Source organism: Moschus berezovskii, chromosome 28 (assembly GCF_049115385.1).
Source record: "Moschus berezovskii isolate FMDL1 chromosome 28, NW_MosBer_1.0, whole genome shotgun sequence".
NCBI classification, from domain to species: Eukaryota; Metazoa; Chordata; class Mammalia; order Artiodactyla; family Moschidae; genus Moschus; species Moschus berezovskii.
In genome coordinates, this window is record NC_142487.1 from 28,958,953 (window position 1) to 28,983,423 (window position 24,471).

The 24,471-nt window shown below is 45.0% G+C and overlaps 1 protein-coding gene across 6 annotated transcripts in view; it reads right to left on the reverse strand.

The window, feature by feature from the left end:
• Positions 1-3,439: 3,439 nt before the first annotated feature.
• Positions 3,440-24,471, reverse strand: part of PIGN (phosphatidylinositol glycan anchor biosynthesis class N) — a 102,804-nt gene continuing 81,772 nt past the window's right edge. For 5 of the 6 annotated variants that reach the window (XM_055417479.2, XM_088833421.1, XM_055417478.2 and 2 more), the window contains one exon: positions 3,440-5,374. In XM_055417479.2, the coding sequence (XP_055273454.2) occupies positions 5,251-5,374 (124 nt within the window). In that variant the 3' untranslated portion in view covers positions 3,440-5,250. The other variant, XM_088833420.1, reaches the window with a different exon arrangement.

Genomic DNA, 24,471 nt, shown 5'->3' on the forward strand with positions numbered 1-24,471 from the left:
TTTGTAAAGCATTTAAAATAATGTTTGGCACATTATAAGGGCTGTATAAGTTTTACCACAATATTTTAAAAAGCTGTAATTAGAAACCACACTAAGCACTGAAGAGACACAAATACATTCAAACCATGCATATCAATTAAAGTTCTTGGGGTGTGAAAGTAAAAGATGCAGATAAAAATTTTAAGGAAATTAATGACCAAGGGAAGGAACCAAGGGAAGCTGAGCGGCAGAGGAGGCAGCCAAAGGGGCCTGCAAGGACACTGCTGGACCGTTCTGACCCGTCGACCCCAGTTTGGAAGGCATAAACAAGTATATACGACTGAGCACACATACACACCACACACACACACACACACACACACACGGAACATTACCCACAGTGTTCTCATAAACAAGTATATACGACTGAGCACACATACACACCACACACACACACAGACACACACAAGTGGAACATTACCCACAGTGTTCTCATAAACAAGTATATACGACTGAGCACACATACACACCACACACACACACACACACACACGTGGAACACTACCCACAGTGTTCTCATAAACAAGTATATACGACTGAGCACACATACACACCACACACACACACACACACACACACACGTGGAACATTACCCACAGTGTTCTCATAAACAAGTATATACGACTGAGCACACACACACACACGTGGAACATTACCCACAGTGTTCTCAGAAATACCAGTAAAATCAATCCCTCTTTTTATTGCATAAAGATGTGGTGGAAAGTTACTCATTGGAAGGTTCCTGGAGGATCTCACCATCAATGACTCCTGAATGGTGAATCTTAGTGTCTCTTTGTTCTAGTTTGAAAATCTTGCCTAGAACTCAGATTGGCCTGGCTTGGGTCAAATGTGTACCCCTAGTTAACTGTGGTGAGGGAAGGCATTAAAAATCATGTCACCTGCTAGAGACACGTGGCTAGCAATGGAGGCAGTTACTGCAGAAGAAAGAGAACACCACGGAGATGGCCCAGCTGAGCGCCATGCGCTCATACCGCGTATTGAATTTAAGAACCGGCGGGAATTATTATCAACTCTAGAATAAAAAGTTTTTAAAAAGAACTGATGGAAACTAATTCATAAAGAAAAGCACATTCACGATGAAAAACACTGTGTTCTAACGAAACTAAGGGAGGGGAGAGGAGTGAGGTGAGGAGAGAGGAATACGTAAAATAAACAGCCAGGGAATGCCCAAAAATTTAACGAGCAGTCACCTTCTCCAGCGGCAAGTCCCAAGAAAACGTGTCAGTGCTTGTCATGAATTTATTTTTCTGGTAAAGGACCTAACCTAGGCTGTATAAAGACTTGGTTCAATTTCTAGTTGACTGGATGCCCATCCCTTACCACTGAAGGTTACCAGTCCGAGGTTACATGACTCATGCGGAGGCAGGTAAAATTGCCAGTACTTTTTAAAGTTTTCCCACAATAAAAGTAAAAATGAAAATGTTTTTCGAGCTCTCAGAAAAAACAAAGATTCGATTAAGCATATGACACTATTTTTTGAAACAGTGTGATAAATTGAGGTTTTTTAAACGTAAAAGTGTGTAGGGACATTTCTGGAGTATGTGTACTAGGCTGAAGGGGAACTCGGAGGCTGGGTGTGCAATCAAGCAAGTGGAAATTTGGGGCCTACTGCTATCTTTTCCCTTCACAATGCATTCATCAAGTTAAATTCCCCAGTTTTGGACCCATAGCAGCTGTGAAATGTGTGTTGTTTTAAGCTGGTAAGTTTGAGGTAGCTTGCTATGCAGCAGTAGGTAACTAATATCTTCATTTTTAATTGTCTGACCTTTTATCTATAGATCAAATTCATGGGCCTTCTTGCCCTTGGTCCAGCCAGCATTTGACTTATTTCCAAATATATTTGATCAGGGAATGTTTTTTTATTATGACATTTATTTGGATCCTCAGAAACTCATGTTCCAAGGGATATACTTTGAGAAACGCTGCTGTGTGGCAAACACTCCAATGCAAGGGTGGTGACTTGACAATTACGACCTGTATTAGTGTCTCTAAGGAAATTAATAAGTGATACGTTAGTTCTGAAACATTCTTTTTACAGAATGAGTATTAAGAGCAGAAATCCCACCCACCTTTTTTTTTGTTTAACAAACCATGCTGATGCAGAAATGGGAAAACGCTGCAAGATAATAACATTACCATAGTGTTGAAAGCACCCACCCTAACAACCCCATTCTGTAACAGTCTATAGATGGAGAGAATATAAAAAGAACTCTGAAAGGCTGAGAAGTTACCAAGCCATCTCGGGCGCCTTAAAGTGGCTCTCAGAACTGCGTGAAGGGGACCCTCTCCAAACGACTGAGCTGGGTTGGCTCATCCTCCTTTGGGGGGTGGTCAGCCCTCCTACCAGAGGGCATCCAGCGTGTGTCCGGAGCTCACCTGGTTCTCCCCAGGAGAGCACCAGGAGCCCGCAGCTCGGCGCCAGCTCAAGATAAGCCCCATGCGACGCACCCCTCCGTTCAGCTTGGCCTGCTCTGTCAGAAATGACATCGTTGACAGCCCAGTGGTGGGTCAGAAGGTGGAGGGGCACACGCGTCCCCGGCCACCACAGGAGTGGAGGTGGGGCGGGTGGAGGATGTGCACGTCCTCACATCTGGGCTGGAGAAACTCGGGCGAGTTTGTCCTGAGAAACAGCAGGTGGTGGGTGCATTTTCTAGGTGTGTAGTTCAGCTCTATCATGGTTCAATCATCTGAGGGGATTATTGTGAGAATATGCCTGATTGGGAAGGTCCCCTGGAGGAGGGCATGGCAACCCACTCCAGCATTCTTGCTGGAGAATCCCATGGACAGAGAAGCCTGGCGGGCAACAGTCCATGGGGTTGCAAAGAGTCAGACACGACCGAGTGACTAACACTTTCAAACTACCACTTATTATTTCCCTAAAAAACAAAAAAAAAAGCAATCTGTGTTCTGACTATAGCACATTAAATAAAATGGTACAGAGAATTAAAGCATTAGTAAATTACAGACAGGCTGCAGGCAGTTTCCTCAATCCTTAGAGTTTCCTCCAAGATTTATTCATGCTCCATGAGACAGTGTTTTGTTTTTTGTCGTCACCATTGTTGCTCAATATTTTCTCAGCCTGATATCTCCACCTTAATTCTTACAGCATTCCTAATTTAAACACGAGTTAATCAGCAAATGACTTAAGTCTTGACTTGAAAATCTGGTATGCATAGTGGGATGAAAAAGTAATTAAATATCTTAAACAGAAATACAATTTACTAAATAAAAAGCCCGGGGCGCAGCAGAAAGACGAGTCCTCATCTCCTGCGCGAGCACCGACATCACAAGCAGCTGTGGAACCACCACTGACAGGAAAGCCTGAGCCCGAAAGGACGCCCCGCGCGCAGGGACAAGGGGAAGCACGGCGCAACGTGAAGTGCATCTCACCACACTTTATTTTTCTGTTATTCAGTATAAAAATACACATTGCAAAATGCTTCAAGATATCGTGATAAGCCGTGCAACAGAAAAGGCCCAGCCTGCAAACCCTGTCCCCAGCTGAGTCCAAGCGGTCCTGTCTCGGCACTGCAAGGCCGGCCCGCAGCTGCAGAGGCGACCCCTGTTGTGTAAATTCACATCGACTTGAAATAATATTAGAGAGACATGCTTCAAAAATCAAAATAAAGATAAAGCTCAGAGCGCCTTTTACCCTGTTGTAATAAAATATTCAGTAATTCCTCTGTGTGAAACTCTGGAAAAAGATGAAAGGCAAAACTAGATATAAAAGGAAAAATAACGATGTGTTTATAAAGTCAGCTTTCTCTGACTTGTGGAAAGACTGATCAAACACCTCTGAGGCGCTGTGGAGGTTCATGGGCTCTCCATCTGCCAGCACGGTTCCAGCTGCGGGAGCTTCCTCACCGCCCACTTGACTCTGTACCACAGACTGACACGATGTCTTATACTGACATCAGCTCATCTGTTTTTTTTTTTGTACTACTGAATGCTTTTGCTGTTACACCATGAAATACTATCACAATACTATTTATACTTCATCATAAATAGGCATTAAGAAAGCACATTTTGCCAAGCTGATTTTTGAATATCCTAAATTATATTTCTTCACTCACCTGCCAATTTGAAAAATCTACTAATCTGTAGAGGGCTTTTTCTCATCATTAATGTGAATGAGTGATGCTATAACTTGATTTAAAATCAATTATTATTTTTTTTTAATGGGACTCAGACCAAGAAAGCCTAGCATCAGCCAAACTCTCCTGACACATCATGGGCAAACGTCCAACTCCACAGTGATATGTAAAGGTCACTTCATGAAAAATCCAAATAAAAATTACTCTCAAGATGTTTTGTCCATTACAGTTAGTTTATAAATAGAAATTAAAATTTAATAAGAAGACTTTGGGCCTGTGGGCTAGAGTCGCACAACCTGAAAGAAAAGCAATTTCAACACAGATTCTTATGACAGTGCCAGCAAGTTTAACCACTGATTTAAAAAATTCTGTTGGGGACTTTTCCCTGGAGGTACACAGTGTTAAGACTCCACGCTTCCAGCGCATGGGGCACAGGTTCAACCCCTGGCTGGGCGAGATCCCGCATGCCGTCCAGTGCACCCCCAAAATAAATTAATCAATTAAAGATTTCTGTTGGAACAATGCATGATAACAGCTATGGAAATTAGCGGTTATTAAGTCTTACAATTAAAAAACACCTGCAAACATTTTTCTTCACATCCTGATTGTTTTTCTAGTGCTGTTTAGTCATTAGAACTACTTGCAAAACCAGTGCTGAGAGCTGATCAATATTTATGGGGCCACCTGGTGATTTCCTTCAAGGTCAGCCAGTGCACTGATTGCGGATGTGATCAGCACTGCCCCCTCAGGAGCATGTTACACAGGAAGCTGTACAGTGGGGGCTGGAGATTGTTATGGCTGCTCTGAAACATCAATGAGAAGAGTTTCCAACCAGAGGGAAAACTGAAAATGGAGAATGTCTTACGAGGCTTTTCCACAGGCGTAACCACTATTTCATGCATGCGAAACCTCAAGAAAATGGAAGCTCTTTTATTCCAGATAACCTGTAAATTCAGAATTCCACATGTAATTTCCTTATATGCGCAGAATGTGTTACACGTTGATTTCCATCTTCTTAATGAGTCCTTGACAAGAGTTTAGTTGAAAAGGAGAACGAGAAACAGCCCCTGGGTGCTGAACGATGGCCTTGGCAGCTTTATATGACGTGGGTTTTGGGTCTGCCACACAGACTGAGTTTCTTTGTCGTGAGCATCTGAGCTAGGCAGTTGAGAAACACCATAAAGATGGTCATGGACATGACAATCACGTAGTGGCTGATGCTACAGGAGAAAAAGAAGCATGTTACAGGCAGACAGAACACTCAAGAGGAAAAGCATACGACTCCTCTAACGTTTCTAAACGTACAGGTGATCCTTGAACCACTCAGGGATTAGGGGTGCCAAGCTTCTGAGCAGTTGAACATTGATGTGTAACTTTATATTTGGAGCTGAGCATCCTAGGTTCCTAAGTATCTGTGGTTTGGTCTCCTTGCCCTCAGCCAACCACAGGCCATGTAGTACTGCAGCATTTACTATCTAAAAAAAGATCCACATAAGAGCCGACCCACGCAGTTCAAACCCATGCTGTTCAAGGGCCAACTGCATATACAAAATACACAGAATTACAAAGGATACTAATGCTTTTTAAATAGATATCAAAATGTTAAGAAGAATGAATCTGCTGCAGAAGTAGTCATGACACGAAGTAATGCTTTGAGACGGCCCCAACAACCATAATCTGACAGGAAGCTGGTATCAGCAGTGCCTGTGTCTCTGTCACCATTAGGAACTGAGTTTAAACATCTAGTTTCTACAAAAATAAATATAACTTTCCCCTTGTAATTCTCATATCCTCTGAATAATAGCCACAGACTCCCCAAGATGTCCCCAGATTCAGTAATATGGTATTTAGAGCATGGCATTCCATGCGTTGACAAAATTACAGGCCACAGAGAAAGAAAGATGTTACTCAAACTCAAATTCAGTGAAGTGAAAGTTTTAGTTAGAGTCTAAACAAAACAAAGAGGACACATCTCTCTATTAATCTGAGTCAAAACCACTATGTGCCAGACTTTTGGAAAAAGAACACTATTAAAATTACTCAATCCCAGCTCCCATCTATCAGCAATAGTAAATGTTCAGTTTTTCTTTTTAAGCACCATACTACATTGTCCACAGCTTGATAATAAATTTGCAAATATGGAAAGAAATTGAGGATATAGATCTGATAAACGTGCAATAAAGCAGAGGTTTCCCACAGTGAATGCCAAGCTAAGCTTTGGAGGGCATTGGCAAATTACTTATTTACTAGGCCTATCAGAGTTACACTTAAGAATCTAACTTCATAATAAACTCATACCCAGCTTCCCTGGTGGCTCAGCTGGTAAAGAATCCACCTGCAATGCGGGAAACCTGGGTTCAATCCCTGGGTTGGACCAGAGTTGGACCATAAAGAAAGCTGAGCACCGAAGAACTGATGCTTTGAACTGTGATGCTGGAGGAGACTCCTGGAGAGTCCCTTGGACTGCAAGGAGATCCAACCAGTCCATCCTAAAGGAAATCAGTCCTGATCGTTCACTGGAAGGACTGATGCTGAAGCTTAAACTCCAATACTTTGGCCATCTGATGCGAAGAACTGACTCACTGGAAAAGACTCTGATGATGGGAAAGATTGAGGGCAGGAGGAGAAGGGGAGGACAGAGGTTGAGGTGGTTGGATGGCATCACCAACTCAAAGGACATGAGTTTGAGCAGGCTCCAGGAGTTGGTGATGGACAGGGAGGCCTGGTGTGCTGCAGTCCATGGGGTCGCAGAGTCGGATACGACTGAGCGACTGAACTGAACTGAGACTTACACCCTTCAACAAGCTGCTTCGCAAGGATGGCCCCCAGGGCAGGCCCCAGGGAACTCGTCTTAGAGTATCTGGGAAAGTGACTGCTGTGAAGTAGCGCAATCACCCAGAGGGACGTGGAGACTAAGGAAAAGAGGCCTGCAGTCCGCCCTCCCACTCCCCCAGTAACTCTGGTCCAACAGGTGGGCAGCCCCCCAAATGCCACGTTGCTGGCCCTACACCAACCGAGGCAAAGCTTCAGGGTGCTGACAGGTAACTGCCCATAATGGGTAAGGCCCTCGGGCCAGGAAAGAAGAGCCTCTACTCTAAGCAGATTTAGTTTGTTTCTTTTGGGATTATAAGCTTTTAAGTAAGAATCTCCAATTATGAAGATTCACAGTTTGATAATATTTTCTTTGGAATGGCATTGGTTAGGGCATTCTTATTTAGAATCTTTCTCTACATTAACTGGTTAATCTTATAAAGTAAATTTGAAATAGAAAAAAAGAACTGGGTAATTAAAAAATAAGAATGAGAACTAGTTATGTTAGAAATCTGGTTCTGGACTAGGGTAGGCTTCTGACCTAAAAAGAAAACAATACATTTAGATCTTTAATTGCCAGACAAATACTATCATTAAGGCAAGATTTTTGAAATGTTTGTTTTCACTTTAAAAATAATGGAACAGAATATTGGACCTGGACTTCTTTCCTACTTAAATTTATGTGTGTATGTGTTTGTGCCTATGTGTTTTGGTGTATTTTTAACACGGAATGGATATGATACAGGTCTTGTCTACCACTTAATTATGCAGATTTCACAAAGCCGTTTTCCAATTTTAGTAGCCACAGTGGACATGAGTCACTGATAATTATCTATTTAAAAGTGAAAACGATGACATTTCTCTCTATAAAGCCCTTCTGGGAAGAAAATGATCTAGATATTCATTTTAACAGAATACTCTTAAAAACCTCATGCCAAAATAGACAATATTATGTTACTAAAATTATGTGAGTTATGCTGAAATTTTATTACACAAAAGGTGGTAACTGGTTGACTGATCTTCTTTAAATGTCTGTCAAAGGGGAGTAATTCAAGCTCATCACAGCACGGAGGTGCCGGGAAAACATGGTATTAGAACACTAGAAACTTTCAAACAAACAAAAAAATCAGAAAACTTTCCTTTTCCAGGAGATGGAGTAGGTGTATCTTCCCCTATTCCTCCTGCCAAGTACAACTGAAATCTCTGGACATTGTGTATAAAATAACCCTAAGGAGACTGAACAGTGGAAAGACGACAGATGGCTTAGGAACCTTGGGACCCACGGAATGACATGGTGGTTGGATTTGCCGGATTTTCTTCTTGCTGGAAGAAACTGGCCAACCAGAAATGCCAATGGACATAGACTAAGAACCCCAAACAACCCAACGTGGTCACAAAAGCCTACTCTCTCCAGTCACAGGACAGACAAGGAAAGGGGCAGCCCCCAAAGATGGAACACTTGCGGACATCAGCTGCTCCACTTCAGCCAGACGGCACAGAAAAAGGTGCTTCTGCCCCCGCATGCTCTGCGAAGGCCGAGGGGGAGCACGCGCGTCCACACGCACAGAGCTGGGCGGGACAGGAGCCGCTCCTGACCCGCGGCGTCCTCTCCCAGCACAGCCCGTCCATCGACAGGCGCCACTCGGCTCTTTCAGAGTGCCTCGTCAGTCCAGCCTCTTGCTGCCGTGCTGAATCGCTGCCCTAGTTCAAGGGCATCATCTCCAACTGAGCCTCTTAACCAGTCGACCTCTGCCCTTTCTTGACCCCTCAATGGGTCCTCCATCCTGTGGCCAGAGTGTTGCTTTAAAATGTAAAGCATATCATATATGTCCCTGCAAAGAGTCTAATGCTTTGCCTCACACTTAGAATAAATTCCTAATTCCTTCCAGTGACCTAACTCAAAACCATACGTGACATCACCTGTTTTTCTGAACTCTCCCCCTACCATGTTTCTCCTTGTATCCTTCTCATCATCATAACGTTCAAATTTTCAAAGTTATTTGATGACATCGGGAAACATGGCTTTCATAGAAAGTCAACTTAAAAAAAAAAACCCAACCCTGAATACATTTGCATATAAATTAAGTCTAAAACGATATTTATCAATCTGTTGGACTCTGGGACTGAATTACCGTTGACTTCTTATTTTTTCTACATGCTTTCAGCATTTTCTACAATGAGATTATGATACATTTATTTTTATGAGATGATTACAAATTACGGTAGGTTTAGACATAGCACTCTTAGGCTGAGCTCATAATTTTCATAGAAATCTCCTCTATCCCATTTCTGTTCCTCACAGGACATTTCAAAATCTGCAATGGTCCCTGAGATCAAAATCCTCAACCCAATAAGCTGGATATAACGGTCATAACTTCTTCATGTTATGTAAGAAGGCTCACTGCCCGACCCAGGGACTGGAGTTTGGAGTCAGAGCTGAGAGGAGAGAGGGAGTGCAAAGTGCCCAGGTTACAGCCTCAAGGACCAAATCCAGGCAGCCCAGACTGACCCTGGTTCCCAGGGAGGCCGCGTTCCATGGGGAGAGCAGGCAAGGAGCTCAGGAGGCAGGCGGATGAGAGGAAGGCCGTGAGGACTGTAAGAGAGTCCACTGCAGGAAGTGTGTACAGGATGTGGCCTGTCCACACGGCGGAACACTGCTCAGCGGTGAAAGGGAACAAAATACTGGCACACGCTACAGCGCAGAGGAGTGCCAGAGACGCCACACTGACTGAAAGAAGCTAGACGCAAAAGACTACACATCGCACGGTTCCATTTCTCGAAATGTCCGGAGGAGGCGAATCTGGGGAGACCGGTGGTCTCCTCGGGCTCGGCATGGGGACTAGATAGACCAGAATCAGGCATGCGGGAGTTTTCTGGGTGGCGGAAATATGAAAAAACTAGATGGCGGTGATGGTTGCACAACTCCATCAATCTGCTGAAGGTCACTGAAATAACTTAAATCATTTAAAACTGTAAAATGGATGGAATTTATGGTATATAAATTATACCTCAATAAAGCCATAAAAACAAAAAGATTATATTACAGCAGATGATTTTTCTTCCCATTAAATTTTGCTATCACTTTTAGGCCTTTTATTACTTCTAATATTTTTTTAAAACTTTAAAATATTAAATGACTTGACCTCTGAACAAAATAAGTTTTGTAAAACCAGAAGGCAGGCGACCCCGCCTCAACTTTCGTGACACTCTGTCTCTAAAGGGCATTCCACACGTGGCCTAAAACGGCCTGAAATCACGGGCTCTTGGCTTGCTGACGCCACCACAGCCGGCAGGGGGCAGCTGTGAAGCTCGTGGTTTCACAGTCCCCGTGCAACCGAGTCCAAGGCACTCAGGTCGGGACAGCTTCCATCAAGTCTGGGAGCCACCACGGCGCAGCAGAGTTAAAGGAGCATCACATTTCCATCTGAAATGAGTTCAGCTGTCCCTCTCTCCTCCTGACTGTTCTGTCACTCAAATCAGCAGTTCTCACGGTTTTCATCATATGAGATGGTAGAGGGACAAGGCGTGTGGATACAGAATCACCAGGCAGGTCTGTTCAAGCCACACACTGGGTGATAAAAGGTTGATGATACTTCCCAACGAGGATAATGGGCAACAGAAGCCGGTCTATCTGTCAGATGTACTGGGAAGACACAGGTGGAGAATCACTAAATTTAATAAAGCTTAATGTTCACTGTCAAGAGTAAAGAGATTTTACGGTGCTTATTAATTACATTTAGGAGGATATTAAAATATCACTGAGCTTAATGCGAAGTTGTCGCTACAAAGAGAACGATACTGCCGCTGTCTTCTGTACTGCAGTGATGTTAACAACAGTGCGTGCAGGAGACAGAGTCCAAATGGATCCTGCTATCAAACCAAAGCTCCAACTGCTGAGGATGACCATTCTCCTCATATCAAGTACAGTTAGAACATAACTTTAAATATGTTTCTATAGTTATGAAAGCTCCCTCAATAGCATTGTTTCTCTAGTTCAAAAAAATAGTACTTCTCTCAGAATGCAAAATAAAGGCAATACTCTGTAAAGTTTATGGCCTGCTATAAGTGAAGAAACTGTAAAAGATTAAAACAAGAAAATACGAAATTATAGCTTGGTTGGCCCAACTCAGTTTCACAGCCTGCGTAGGGTATTTTTCATATGGCTGTTGAAAAAAAAAACAAAAACAAAACACCCAATGCCAGAAGGTTCTCCAGAAAACCACTGTTTTAGTTGGTCATACTGACTGGAGTGTATTCCTTTAAGAGTCTCAATTTAATTCTGCTAAGATCTACTCCAAAGATGTACTTCGAACATACTGAACTACACTTATACCGATATCCTGTCTCATGCCCTAGCAATTCAATCTTTATTTTTAAAGAAACCACTGTTAACCTGGAACTAACAGCTGAAGAATCGCTCCAGCCTATTTTGAAAACCCACTGCAGTCCCCAAAATGGTACTGCAGACACTGCAGATACACAGGCTGTGTTCATGTTGCATTTGAGCCCTCTCCCAAATTCTGGGACAGATTCTCGCCATTTATATACTTAAAGAGCAATAAACTAGAGAGGACAAAAGGACAATGATCCGTCCCTGTGAGTAACAGGCAGGGAGTGGCTGGAGTTACTAGCTGTATTACTGATACAAAGGGGTTTAGAAGTAAAATTTGCCACCAAGGCAAACCACTGCAGGGGCACAGTTCAAATAACCCAGGTTCCCATTAAGGAAACTCTGCCAGTAAGTTTAATAATGTCTGCAATGGTGACAAGGAACAGCTCGGCTTTTCAAATGTATATTCACAGAGGAATAATTAGAAAGCTGAAACTTAAAGCAACATTCTCACAAATAAAATGCCGGGAAAAAATGCAGGAAAAAGTAGCATAATGAAGCCTTAATATATGAACCTTGTTATATGGTGCGTACGTTTTAAGTCTTGAAGTGTATTCTCCCCCACTATCCAAGCCCTTTCCTGGCAATCAATTAGATGCGTATGAAGACGGATAAATGCTTTGGCCCCTTTGACCTGCATCACATGGTTCCCTGCAGCTCTATATGCCACGACTGCCGCACAGGATGCGAAGGGAAGATTTTAGAGTCCTAACTCACCGACAGAAGCAGCAGCGGCAACGAAAACCTCACTGTGCAGCATCAACTGGGGCAATCCCGTTTAGGAATCTCCCCACCCCTCATCATCTTCCCTTCTTAAGTGGGAATCTTCTGTACAATACAGTAATAGACAAAGAAGACAAACAGAGCAGAGCAAGGAGGTATTTCAGCAGGGACGACCCGGGAGAGGATTCAGGGAATTTACGTAGGTTAGTTCAGTGCCCTCAGTCTGATGAATGGAGCCGAGCTCTGCCATCCTAAGTCTCGGGGAGTTAGACCGGTGAGGACGAAGCGCTGAGACCGAGATACACCGAGGGTCAGCAGGCTGATTACCTGGCCGTGCCTTTAACCTGCTCCCATGCACTCTGGGTTTTTAATGGCATGTAGATGAGGATGTAACGATTACACTGGAACAGAAGGCACAAGCCAGGATGGCTCCAGGTAAACCGGGGTTACTGTACGTGCAGAGCAGCTGCCTTTAGAAAAAAATATCACTACAAAACATCTCTACAGCATAGCTTTCACCCTATACAGCATCAGTTAACTGTATATCATTTTCTATTTGCCATAAGTGAAGGAAGGGATGGCACATGGAGCTGACACCCTTTTCTCACGGTCAGTGCTGCAGCCAGGGGTGGTCAGTGCACCACAGGCTAGAAGTGCTAACGCACCACTCTGTTCCCTCGGTTTGAACGAGCCTCACTGTGTGTTTTATGCCTCTGCAGTCTCTTTTTTGCTATTATTTTGTGCTCTGATGAACACTTTATTCCCATGATGGTTGTGTAAAGGAATGCAAGGAATAGGCCCAGAGGTACCACACACATGCCAAGAAGAACATCACGCGAGATATTAAGAGTTTTGTAATGGCTCAAAGCCTGTTTTAAAAACAATCAAGCAAGCATAGGTAACAAAAATAAAGATAGATTAAACTAGACTACATCAAAATTTAAAACTTCTGCGCAAAGGACATAATCAACAAAGTCAAAAGCAACTTACAGAATGGCAGAAAATATCTGCAAATCATCTTATCTGATAAGAGGTTAAAGTCTAACATACATAAAGAACTCCACCACTCAACAACAAAAATAACCCTATTTAAAAATGGGCAAAGGACTTGACCAGACATTTCCTTAAAAAAGACATACAAATAGCCAACAAGCACATGAAAAATCGTCAACATCAGTAATAATGACGGAAAAGCAAATCAAAACAACGACACACACTTCACATCCATCAGGGTGGCTACTATCAAAAAAAAGAAAAGAAATGAAGAGTTGGTGAATCTTCTGCACTATCAATAGGAATAAATTGGCACAACTGCTATGATAATCCCTACAGCAGTTCCTCAAAACAGTAAAAGTACAACCACCGTACGATCCAGCAATCTCATTTCTGGGCATGTATCTCAAAGAACTGAAAACAGAGACTTGAGTGGACAAAAGGAACACCCATGTTGTAGCAAGCTTATGCACAGTGGCCAAAGGAGGGACAACCTAAGTGCTCGCAGGTGGGTGAGTGGACAGACAGCGTGTGACATAAACATACAATGGAATACTATTCAGCCTTCCAAAGGAAAGGAATCCTGATCTACGCTCCCACATGGATGAACCTTGAGGACATTATGCTAAGTGAAATTAGCCAGTTACGGAAAGACAAATATTGTGTGATTTCACTTACATGAGATACCTAGAGTAGCCAAACTCAGAGAGACAGATAGTAGATAATGGATTCCAGGGGCTGAGGGGAAGGAAAAACGGGGAGATATTGGTACAGAGTTCCAGTTATGCAAGATGAGAAAATTTGGGAGATCAGCTATACAACAATGCAAAATCACTTAATAAAACTGAACTGTACACCATAAGCCCCAGCAAGACGGTACGTGCTAGAGCGGCTGTTAGGAGATACCCCACATCCAAGGGCAAAGGAGAAGGCACGGCAAGACAGTAGGAGGGGCAAAACTGTGTTTAGAATCAAACCCCATTCCCGCCAGAGACGCTCAGAGGCTCAAACAAACCTTGTGCGCACCAGGACCCAGGGACCCACAGAGACTGAGACAGAACCGTGTGTGAGCGTCTCCTGAGGAGGTGCGACTCAGCAGTGGGCCCCCTCAGGGGCAGGGGCTCTGGGTGATGCAGACCTGGGCATGGCATAAGCCCTCTTGGAGGAGGTCGCAATTAACTCCACCATAGAGCCGTCAGAACTCACACAGGACGGGGAAACAGACCCTTGGAGGCACAGCAGAACCCTGTATACCAGGCCCAGGAGAAAGGAGCAGTGACCCCGCAGGACACTGACCCAGACCCGCCTGTGAGTGTCCGGGAGTCTCCAGTGGAGGCGTGGGTCGGCGGTGGCCGCTGCAGGGTCGGGGGCACTGGGTGCAGCGGTGCATCATGGGGCCTTTGGGAGGAGGTCGCCGTCACCCTCATCATCTTCACCGAAGTGTGGCCCCAGGTCAATCAACAGGAGGGAACACAGCCCCGCCCTTCAGCAGAAAACCGAATTAAAGATCTACTGAGCACGGCCCCGCCCATCAGAGGAAGACCCAGTTTCCCCCTCAGTCTCTCCCATCAGGAAGCTTCCATAAGCCTCTATCCTTCTCCATCAGAGGGAGCTGACAGACTGAAAACCACAATCTCAGAAAACTAGCCAATCTGATCACGTGCACCACAGCCCTGTCTAACTCAATGAAACTGTGAGCCATGCCGTGTGGGGCCACCCAAGACGGACGGGTCATGGCAGAGAGTTCTGACAAAACGTGGTCCGCTGGAGAAGGGAACGGCAAACCACTTCAGTATTCTTGCCCTGAAAACCCCAGGAACAGTATGAAACTAACCAATCTGATCACATGCACCACAGCCCTGTCTAAATCAATGAAACTGTGAGCCATGCCGTGTGGGGCCACCCAAGACGGATGGGTCATGGCGGAGAGTTCTGACAAAACGTGGTCCGCTGGAGAAGGGAACGGCAAACCACTTCAGTATTCTTGCCCTGAGAACCCCAGGAACAATATGAAACTAACCAATCTGATCACATGCACCACAGCCTCGTCTAACTCAATGAAACTGTGAGCCATGCCGTGTGTGGCCACCCAAGACGGACGCGTCATGGTGGAGAGTTCTCACAAAACGTGGTCCACTGGAGAAGGGCATGGCAAACCACTTCAGTATCCTTGCCCTGAGAACCCCATGAACAGTATGAAAAGGCAAAATGTTAGGACACTGAAAGATGAACTCCCCGGGTCGGTAGGTGCCCAACATGCTACTGGAGATCAGTGGAGAAATAACTCCAGAAAGAATGAAGAGATGGAACCAAAGCAAAAACAACACCCAGCTGTGGATGGGACTGGTGATGGAAGTAAAGTCCGATGCTGTAAAGAGCAATATTGCATAGGAACCTGCAATGTTAGGTCCATGAATCAAGGCAAGTTGGAACTGGCCAAACAGGAGTTGGCAAGACATTTTTAGGACTCAGTGAACTAAAATGGACTGGAATGGGTGAATTTAACTCAGATGACCATTATATCTACTACTGTGGGCAGGAATCCCTTAGAAGGAATGGAGTAGCCATCATAGTCAACAAAAGAGTCTGAAATGCAGTACCTGGATGCAATCTCAAAAATGACAGAATGATCTCTGTTCATTTCTAAGGCAAACCAATCAATATCACAGTAATCCAAGTCTATGCCCCGACCAGTAACGTTGAAAATGCTGAAGTTGAACAGTTCTATGAAGACTTACAAGACCTTCTAGAACTAACACCAAAAAAAGATGTCCTTTTCATCACAGGGGACTGGGGTGCAAAAGTAGAAAGTCAAGAAACATCTGGAGTAACAGGTAAAATTTGGCCTTGGAGTACAAAATGAAGCAGGGCAAAGGCTAATAGAGTTTTGCCAAGAGAACGCACTGGTCAGAGCAAACACTTTCTTCCAGCAAAACAAGAGAAGACTCTACACATGGACATCACCAGATGGTCAACACCGAAATCAAATTGATTATATTCTTTGCAGCAAAAGATGGAGAAGCTCTATACAGTCAGCAAAAACAAGACCAGGAACTGACTGTGGCTCAGATCATGAACTCCTTACTTGCCAAATTCAGACTTAAATTGAAGAAATTAGGGAAAACCACTAGACCATTCAGGTATGAACTAAATCAAATCCCTAACGATTATACAGCGGAAGTGAGAAATAGATTTAAGGAACTAGATCTGATAGACAGAGTGCCTGAAGAACTATGCACGGAGGTTCGTGACACTGTACAGGAGGCAGGGATCAAGACCATCCCCAAGAAAAGAAAATGCAAGAAGGCAAAATGGTTGTCTGAGGAAGCCTTACAAATAGCTGTGAATAGAAGAGAAATGAAAGGCAAAGTAGAAAAGGAAAGATATACCCATTTGAATTCAGAGTTCCAAAGAATAAAAAGGAGAGATAAGTCTTCCTCAGTGATCAATGCAAACAAATAGAGGAAAACAATAGAATGGGAAAGACTAGCGATCTTTTCAAGAAAATTAGAGATACCAAGGGAACATATCATGCAAAGATGGGCTCAATAAAGGACAGAAATGGTATGGACCTCACAGAAGCAGAAGATATTAAGAAGAGGTGGCAAGAATACACAGAGAAACTGTACAAAAAAGATCTTCACGACCTAGATGATCACGATGGTATGATCTCTCACCTAGAGCCAGACATCCTGGAATGTGAAGTCAAGTGGGCCTTAGAAAGCATCACTACTAACAAAGCTAGTGGAGGTGATGGAATTCCAGTTGAGCTATTTCAAATCCTAAAAGATGACTGTGAAAGTGCTGCACTCAATATGCCAGCAAATTTGGAAAACTCAGTGGTGGCCACAGGACTGGAAAAGGTCAGTTTCCATTCCAATCCCAAAGAAAGGCAATGCCAAAGAATGCTCAAACTACCGCACAATTGCACTCATCTCACACACTAGTAAAGTCATGCTCAAAATTCTCCCAGCCAGGCTTCAGCAACACGTGAACTGTGAATTTCCAGATGTTCAAGCTGGATTTAGAAAAGGCAGAGGAACCAGAGATCACATTGCCAACATCCATTGGATCATCAAAAAAGCAAGAGAGTTCCAGAAAAACATTTACTTCTGCTTTACTGACTATGCCAAAGCCTTTGTCTGTGAGGATCACAACAAACTGTGGAAAATTCTTCAAGAGATGGGAATACCAGACCACCAGACTCATGAGAAATCTGTATGCAGGTCAGGAAGCAACAGTTAGAACTGGACATGGAACAACAGACCGGTTCCAAATCGGGAAAGGAGTACATCAAGGCTGTAAACTGTCACACTGCTTATTTAACTTATATGCAGAGCACCTCATGAGAAATGCTGGGCTGGATGAAGCACAAGCTGGAATCAAGATTGCAGGAAGAAATATCAATAACCTCAGATATGCAGAAGGAAACGGTAACCCACCCAAGTATTCTTGCCTAGAGAATCCTGTGGACAGAGGAGCCTGGTGGGCTACTGTCCATAGGGTCGCACAGAGTCGGACATGACTGAAGCGACTCTGTGTGCATGCCTGCACGCATTGGAGAAGGAAATGGCAACCCAGTGTTCTTGCCTGGAGAATCCCAGGGACGGAGGAGCCTGGCGGGCTGCCATCTATGGGGCTGCAGAGAGTCAGACACGACTGAAGTGACTGAGCAGCATCAGCAGATATGCAGATACCACCACCCTTATGGCAGAAAGTGAAGAAAAACTAAAGCGCCTCCTGATGAAAGTGAAAGAGGAGAGTGAAAAAGTTGGCTTAAAACTCAACATTCAGAAAACTAAGATCATGGCATCTAGTCCCATCATTTCATGGCAAATAGATGGGGAAACAGTGGAAACTATCTTTTGGGGCTCCAAAATCACTGCAGATGGTGACTACAGCCATGAAATTAAAAGATGATTGCTCCTTGGAAAAAAAGTTACAACTAACCTAGACAGCATATTAAAAAGCAGAAACATTACTTGCCAACAAAGGGCTAGTCAAAGCTATGGTTTTTCCAGTAGTCATGTATGGACGTGAGAGTTGGACCATAAAGAAAGCTGAGCGCCGAAGAATTGATGCTTTTGAACTGTGGTGTTGGAGAAGATTCTAGTCTCTTGGACTGCAAGGAGATCCAACCAGTCCATCCTAAAGGAGATCAGTCCTGAATATTCACTGGAAGGACTGATGCTGAAGCTGAAAGTCCAATACTTTGGCCACGTGATGAGAAGAACTAACTCACTGGGAAAGACCCTGATGCTGGGAAAGATTGAGGGCAGCAGGAGAAGGGGACGACAGAGGATGAGATGGTTGGATGGCATCACCGACTCGACAGACATGAGTCTGAGTAAACTCCGGGAGTTGGTGATGGACAGGGAGGCCTGGCGTGCTGCAGTCCATGGGGTCGCAAAGAGTTGGACACAACTGAGAGACTGAACTGAGCTGAACTGTACACTTTAAAATGTACAGGTGGGATTTTTACGTTATATATATTACTATAGTTTTTTTCCAGGAAAATTTAAAAATTATCAAGGGAAAGGATAGTAGAAGCTGACAATTTGGATTTAGTGCAAAGTACTGTGACCTGGTGGGGCCCTGCAACATCAGGGCAGCCTGGGAAGACTGACCTTAGAGGAAGCAGGAAAAAACTATGCCTGGGAGCACAGAAGAACGTCAGAGGGTCCAAGTGAGCTGAAGCCTGAGCGTTAAGGGCACGAGACCAGGAAGCCCCGGACAACGCTGCCATCACCCTGGTGGTGCGGGTGCAGTCGGTTCTCGTCTCCAGACACACACTCAGCTCACTTTTCACGCTACAGAACGCACTTGCATAAAAAGGCAGTCAGGACTCCTAACACTTGGGCAATGACTCACTTGTGTGCTCCAGCAGAAGCAAAGTACGTGGCTCCTCACTCATTTGCCAACAGAATGTACACTGTAGTTTTATATTCAAAGTTCTCCAAATTAAGGTTCCCAAAAGCTATTTGCTAGAAATTTCTTTATCCAAAACCAATGGTTTCTGAAATTCTAATTATTTATCACACTCCAGATATGAGGGCATCAGGCTTTTTCACCTCTCTGCTTCGCCCATATCCATTCTATCTGCCAAAAATACTCTTCTCCAACCTCTAAGTTTCCCAATTGAAATTATACTTTTCATTCAAGGTTCAGCCCATATGCTGACCTTGCACAACGTGTTCTCGGTCACTGAAGCTGGAAGTGAAGTGGCCTCTGCTCTGTATTCACAAAGCCCTTAATCATATGCTGCCTCGTATTACAGTTATTTTGTCTTACAACCTGACAGCAGGGGCCATCTGTCAGAGCCAGATCCTTCCAGGGCTGGAGTTATACATTAGAATCTCACACTCGGTGCCCGAATTCACTACAAAACACTGTGATGCAGAGTCGTCCATCTCTAGGGGTGGGGCATCACCAAGTCTGGAAGAGGCAATGCCATTTGTCTTGGTCCTTGATAACATCTGGGAATGCTTTATGGATGGTGAGAGTGCTCACTATGTAATTTCTTCTCAAGAAATGATCTGTATATTAAATGTATACACATACCAAAAGATGAAACCTAGGTATGCCATGTTATGCTAGTCTTTCAGAGCTAGTTTCCTCCTCTGTAAGACAGAAACAATTATATTTTCCTCATATCAGTGCCATGAAAGTAGTGAAATAACATATGTACAACTCTGAATACACTGTGTACAATAAGTGACATTTAAATACTCAGTGGTAAAAAATCTGCCTGCCAATGCACGAGACCTGGGTTCGATCCCTGGGTCAGGAAGATCCCCTGGAGAAGGGAACGGCAACCCACTCCAATATTCTTGCCTGGAGAATCCCATGGGAAGAGGAGCCTGGAGGGCTACAGCCCATGGTGGTTGCAAAGAGCCAGACATGACTGAGCTACTAACACACACATTATATCAATTTAATACCTTTCTCAATAATCAGTACTCTTTCACTTTCCTCACTTAATTTAATCTGGCTTTTCCCCAGGTTTGGGTATACGTTTTATTCCTGTGGCAAAACAATGCACAGGAAATCGTTTCTGGAAAGTTTCAGGGACCCCGGAAAGGAGGAGAGACAAACATGACTGCATTACACTCCTTAAACCAGCTGTACTGAGCATTTCTAAAGAAAGACACTCCACAATCTTCCAGAGGAAAATGGGGACTATCTTTAAATAAGCCCCGTGAAAGTCTGGGAAAGAGAGAAAGTAGTTTGGGGACAAAGAATACAGGGCTTCCCGAGTGGCTCAAGGGCTGACGCTGACGCCAGAAGGTGGAAAACAAGGTGCTCACAAGGGGCTTCTGTTCCTCCCTCTCGGAACCTCCCTCCCACCTTTCCTGCCTCCTCCGCAGCCCTCACCTTTTCTTCCTTCTTTTTTTTGATGAAACAGTATGTTATTAGAGAGGAAGAAAAGAAAGGTAATTTGAGGGGTGGGTGTTGAGGGGAACGTTCTGCCAATTACATCTTCGATGAAAGACTGCGGGTGACAGAAAGGAGACGGGAACAACAGTGCTGAAAGGAACAGGGTCCACGAGGAGCTGCCAGGACACGGATGTGAGCAGCAGGCTGGGACGTCGGGGACTGCACAGACAGGCGCAGAGTCCTTGCTCAGCAAGTACTCGTCGAATGAAAGCAGGGAAGACTAAGTCGGTAAGGGGGGAAAAGGTCCTGAATCCTGGGACCCAATGCTGAAAAGAAGTCTCAAGTGGAATCCTGAGTACGAGGTAACCAAGGTCGGCAACGGTGACGCAGCGAAGGAGACTTCCTGCTCAGGGCCTCGCTTGGGAGCATCTCACTTCATCGCGATGTTCCTGAATTGGCTCTTGACTCTGTAGCCCCAGCAGAAGTCCTTCCAGAGCATCCGCAAAGCCTCAGAATTTCAGTGTCAGCACGATACAGCAGCGCGTCTTTAACTCTTTCAACTCTCCTAGAGAACCTTCTCTATGTAGAAAGTTTTCCTCTCACACACGGACGCGAGACTCACTATCTGCTGCCTCTTCCGACATCACCAAGCAGCCACTCTGCCAGCCGTGTGGTGTGTGCCTGGGTATGTGGTGCCCGTGGGCGCCGCCTGCCCCGTGACAGCCTCTCCTAGCAGAAAGTCACCTCCTGCCTCACTCCCGTGTCTCAGCGTTTTCTCTTCGAGGAAACGACTCTGCTCTGTACCTTTAACAAAGGCCCCTGGCCCCAAACAGTTCTTTTCTGGCCAAAGACGCCCTAACTCTTGGCTCACTGCCTTCTAACCAGTATCTCTTTCTCCTGTAGATCCTAAATTTATAGTATTCAAAAGTTTGCAACAATCACAAATATAGGATTAGACACAAAGCCACTTTTCCGAATAGGTTATCAGAATTACAAAACAAGGACTTGGGGCAATTCTCTCTAGGGAGACGCAGTGAAGGACAGTGGGGATACACAGCCGTGAGACCCGAGAGCTGCTGCCTGACCTGCTCAACTCTTCCCAGGCTCTGTGACGTGAGCGAGTCGCAGGCTCTCAGGGCCACAAGGTCCTCAGGGTAAAATGAGGCAGTGAGCACATCTTGCCGTGGAAAACAATGTCTACGTCACAGTGCCGAGATAAACATCAAGGGAACTAACTCGCCGGAGGATCCTATAAACACAGGATACCAGTGTCGGCAGAGCTGTGACCAGGGAGCCTGTGCCTGGCGTCCTGAGCCTCGCCCCAGGCGTGAGCCTCCATCTCACTCTGCCTTTTCCGGAGCACAGTCGGACCCCTGCCCTCTGAGCTGCCTATGTGTCTCTGAGCCCACAGGTCAAATACCCAACGGCTGGTGTGACTCTGCTGCAACACACAGCCTGGTTCTGACTTGTGCGGACAGGTCACTACCCTGCTCTGGGAACAAGCTTGCTCCACGTGGGCCCGCGTGTTGGGCTTCAACTTAGACGGAGGCTTCCTTGGGGGCTCAGATGGTGAAGAATCCACCTGCAGTGCAGGAGACTTGGGTTCGATCCCTGAGTCGGGACGGGACGATCCCCTGGAGGAGGAGTGGCTACCCACACCAGTATTCTTCCCTGGGAAATCCCATGGAGAGAGGAGCCTGGTGGCTTAGTCTACGAGGTCTCAGGGAATCAGACATGACTGAGAGACTAACACTTTCATTTGTACTTTCAATCAGATCTGGGGACATTTATGCCTTCTAACTACAATATCATCCCTCACACTGCTCATGAGTGAAATGAAATGGTAACAAAATCTCAAAAGGATGTTGGGTTTCCCCGGTGGTTACTGCCCAACTTCTCCCCCCGACCCAAGCAAGCTTCAGAGAGTGGTCGAGACTGAGAACCGCCTCCTGACCTCCCCTTTCACTTGGCCTTTCCCTTCATTTTTATGAGTCACACATGCGGCATACCACAGCAAAGTAATGGAGGAAGACGTGCACGGAAAAGCGACCCCCGCGGCCCATCTTACTCACTCCTCAGGCAACTGCTCTAACCTCCTCCCGCGTTAGACCAGCTGGAGGTGGCCTCTGTGACATGAATCGGTGCCTAATGCTGCTCTATTGATGCATCAGTTTAAAACGTCACTCATTAAGTCCCTGCTAGGAGGGAGGGAGGATTTGGTTGACTTATACCATGCCTTACTCACGTCAATTTTAGGCAATGATTTTAGTTCTGTTTTTCCTTATGAATCAACTTTGAGGTATAATTTATATACAAGAAAATGAAACCATTTTAAGTATCCGGTTAAATGCATACTGACAGCTGATTCACCCACGTAACCGTCAGCACAGTCAAGACACGGAAGACTTCCACCACTCCAAAAGTTCCCACATACCCATCGACAGTCACGCTCACCATAATTCCCAGGCCCAGACAACCACTGATCGGCTTCCTCTGCCTGTGGGCTAACTCCATCTGTCCTAGAAGTTTACATAAATGGACTAATACAATATGTACTCTGAATGCACAAGGTTTCTTTCACTCATTATAAAATATCTGAAATTCATCCATGTGTTGAGTTCATTAGTCATTCATTTCTTTTTATTAATAAGAAGTTTTCTATTTTATGCATATAGCATAATTTACCTCAAGTGCTGATAAACATCTGGGTGGTTTCCAGATTTTGATTATTAATAAAAAAAAGTGTTAGTCACGTCCGACTCTTTGCAACCCCATGAACTATGTGGCCCACCAAGTTTCTCTGTCCTTGGAATTCTCCAGGCAATAATGGAGTTGGTTGCCATTCCCTTCTCTAGGGGATCTTCCTGACCCAGGGATCAAACTAGAGTCTCCTGCATTGCTGGCAGATTCTTTACCATCTGAGCCATAATACTACCATGAAAATTCCCATACAAGTCTTTCTGTGGACCTATTTTTCCCTTCTCTTGGGTAGATGGCTAGGAATAGAATTGCTGTACAATTCAAAATATCAATCAGTGGGTGGCGTTTATTTAAGTTTTTAGGAAAGTCTTGTTTTCCTCTAAGTCCACCTCCCAAATAGGCCAGTGCCAGTAAGTTGTGGGTGTATAATAAAAATCGCTAGGTTGGTCGTGTTTTGGGACGAGCAGGAGAGGGGCCTGTCTCCGCCCTCTGGGCCAGGGTGGAAGGAGCTACAAACGCTCGAGTGGAGACAGCCTTGCTAAGAGTGAGAAGCACCTGCACCACAGCGATCGCCTCTGTGTCTTCGCAGCTGTCGTCAGGTGTCCCCGGGAGTGAAAGCCTTTCTGCACGGGGATGGGGGACGGAGGGGCGTGGGGAGCCTGCCGGCTCCACCGCTGGACACAGAGACAGTCAGGTCCCCCCCAGCCCCTCCTCACTCCTACACCCCCGTCACCGTCCGACTGCGTCTGAGCCGGCAGGGTGCCCTGTTTCGGCAGGACTGCGGAGAGGTTCTGGGCTGCTGCCTCCTCTCAGATTATCCCTCTTCCAGAAATCTGCTGGACTTGCATTTGCTGATGATCATTTGTCTGTTCTCTCTCACTCTGGCTGCGTTTGTTATTTTACTGACGAGTTGGTAGAGAGGAGAAAAATGATTATCTTTGGTTTGCAGTCCTCACCCAGACATCAGTGAATTTGATTCAGTGCAGATATCAAGTATTAAATCTTAGGACTGAACCATCCCTGGCCAAGCTCTTCACTGACTGCTGTTTAGCCCAACGTGTGTCTTCACGCCTTCTCCTCCCTACTCTCTCTGTAGCAGCTCGGTGACTTTCTTTCCGGAACGTTCTTTGGATTTCCACAGCACTACCCTCACCTGGTTTCCTCCACCCTTAAGCTCCAGGATCTGCTTCTCATCCCCAGCAAGTCACCTGGCGCCTGGTTGGTGATCAATAAATACTCGTCTGATTGAATTGAGACCAGTGATATTTAAAAATGCTTTGTGTTTTATGCTTGTTATTACTGATTGTAACAGTGAAATTTGTA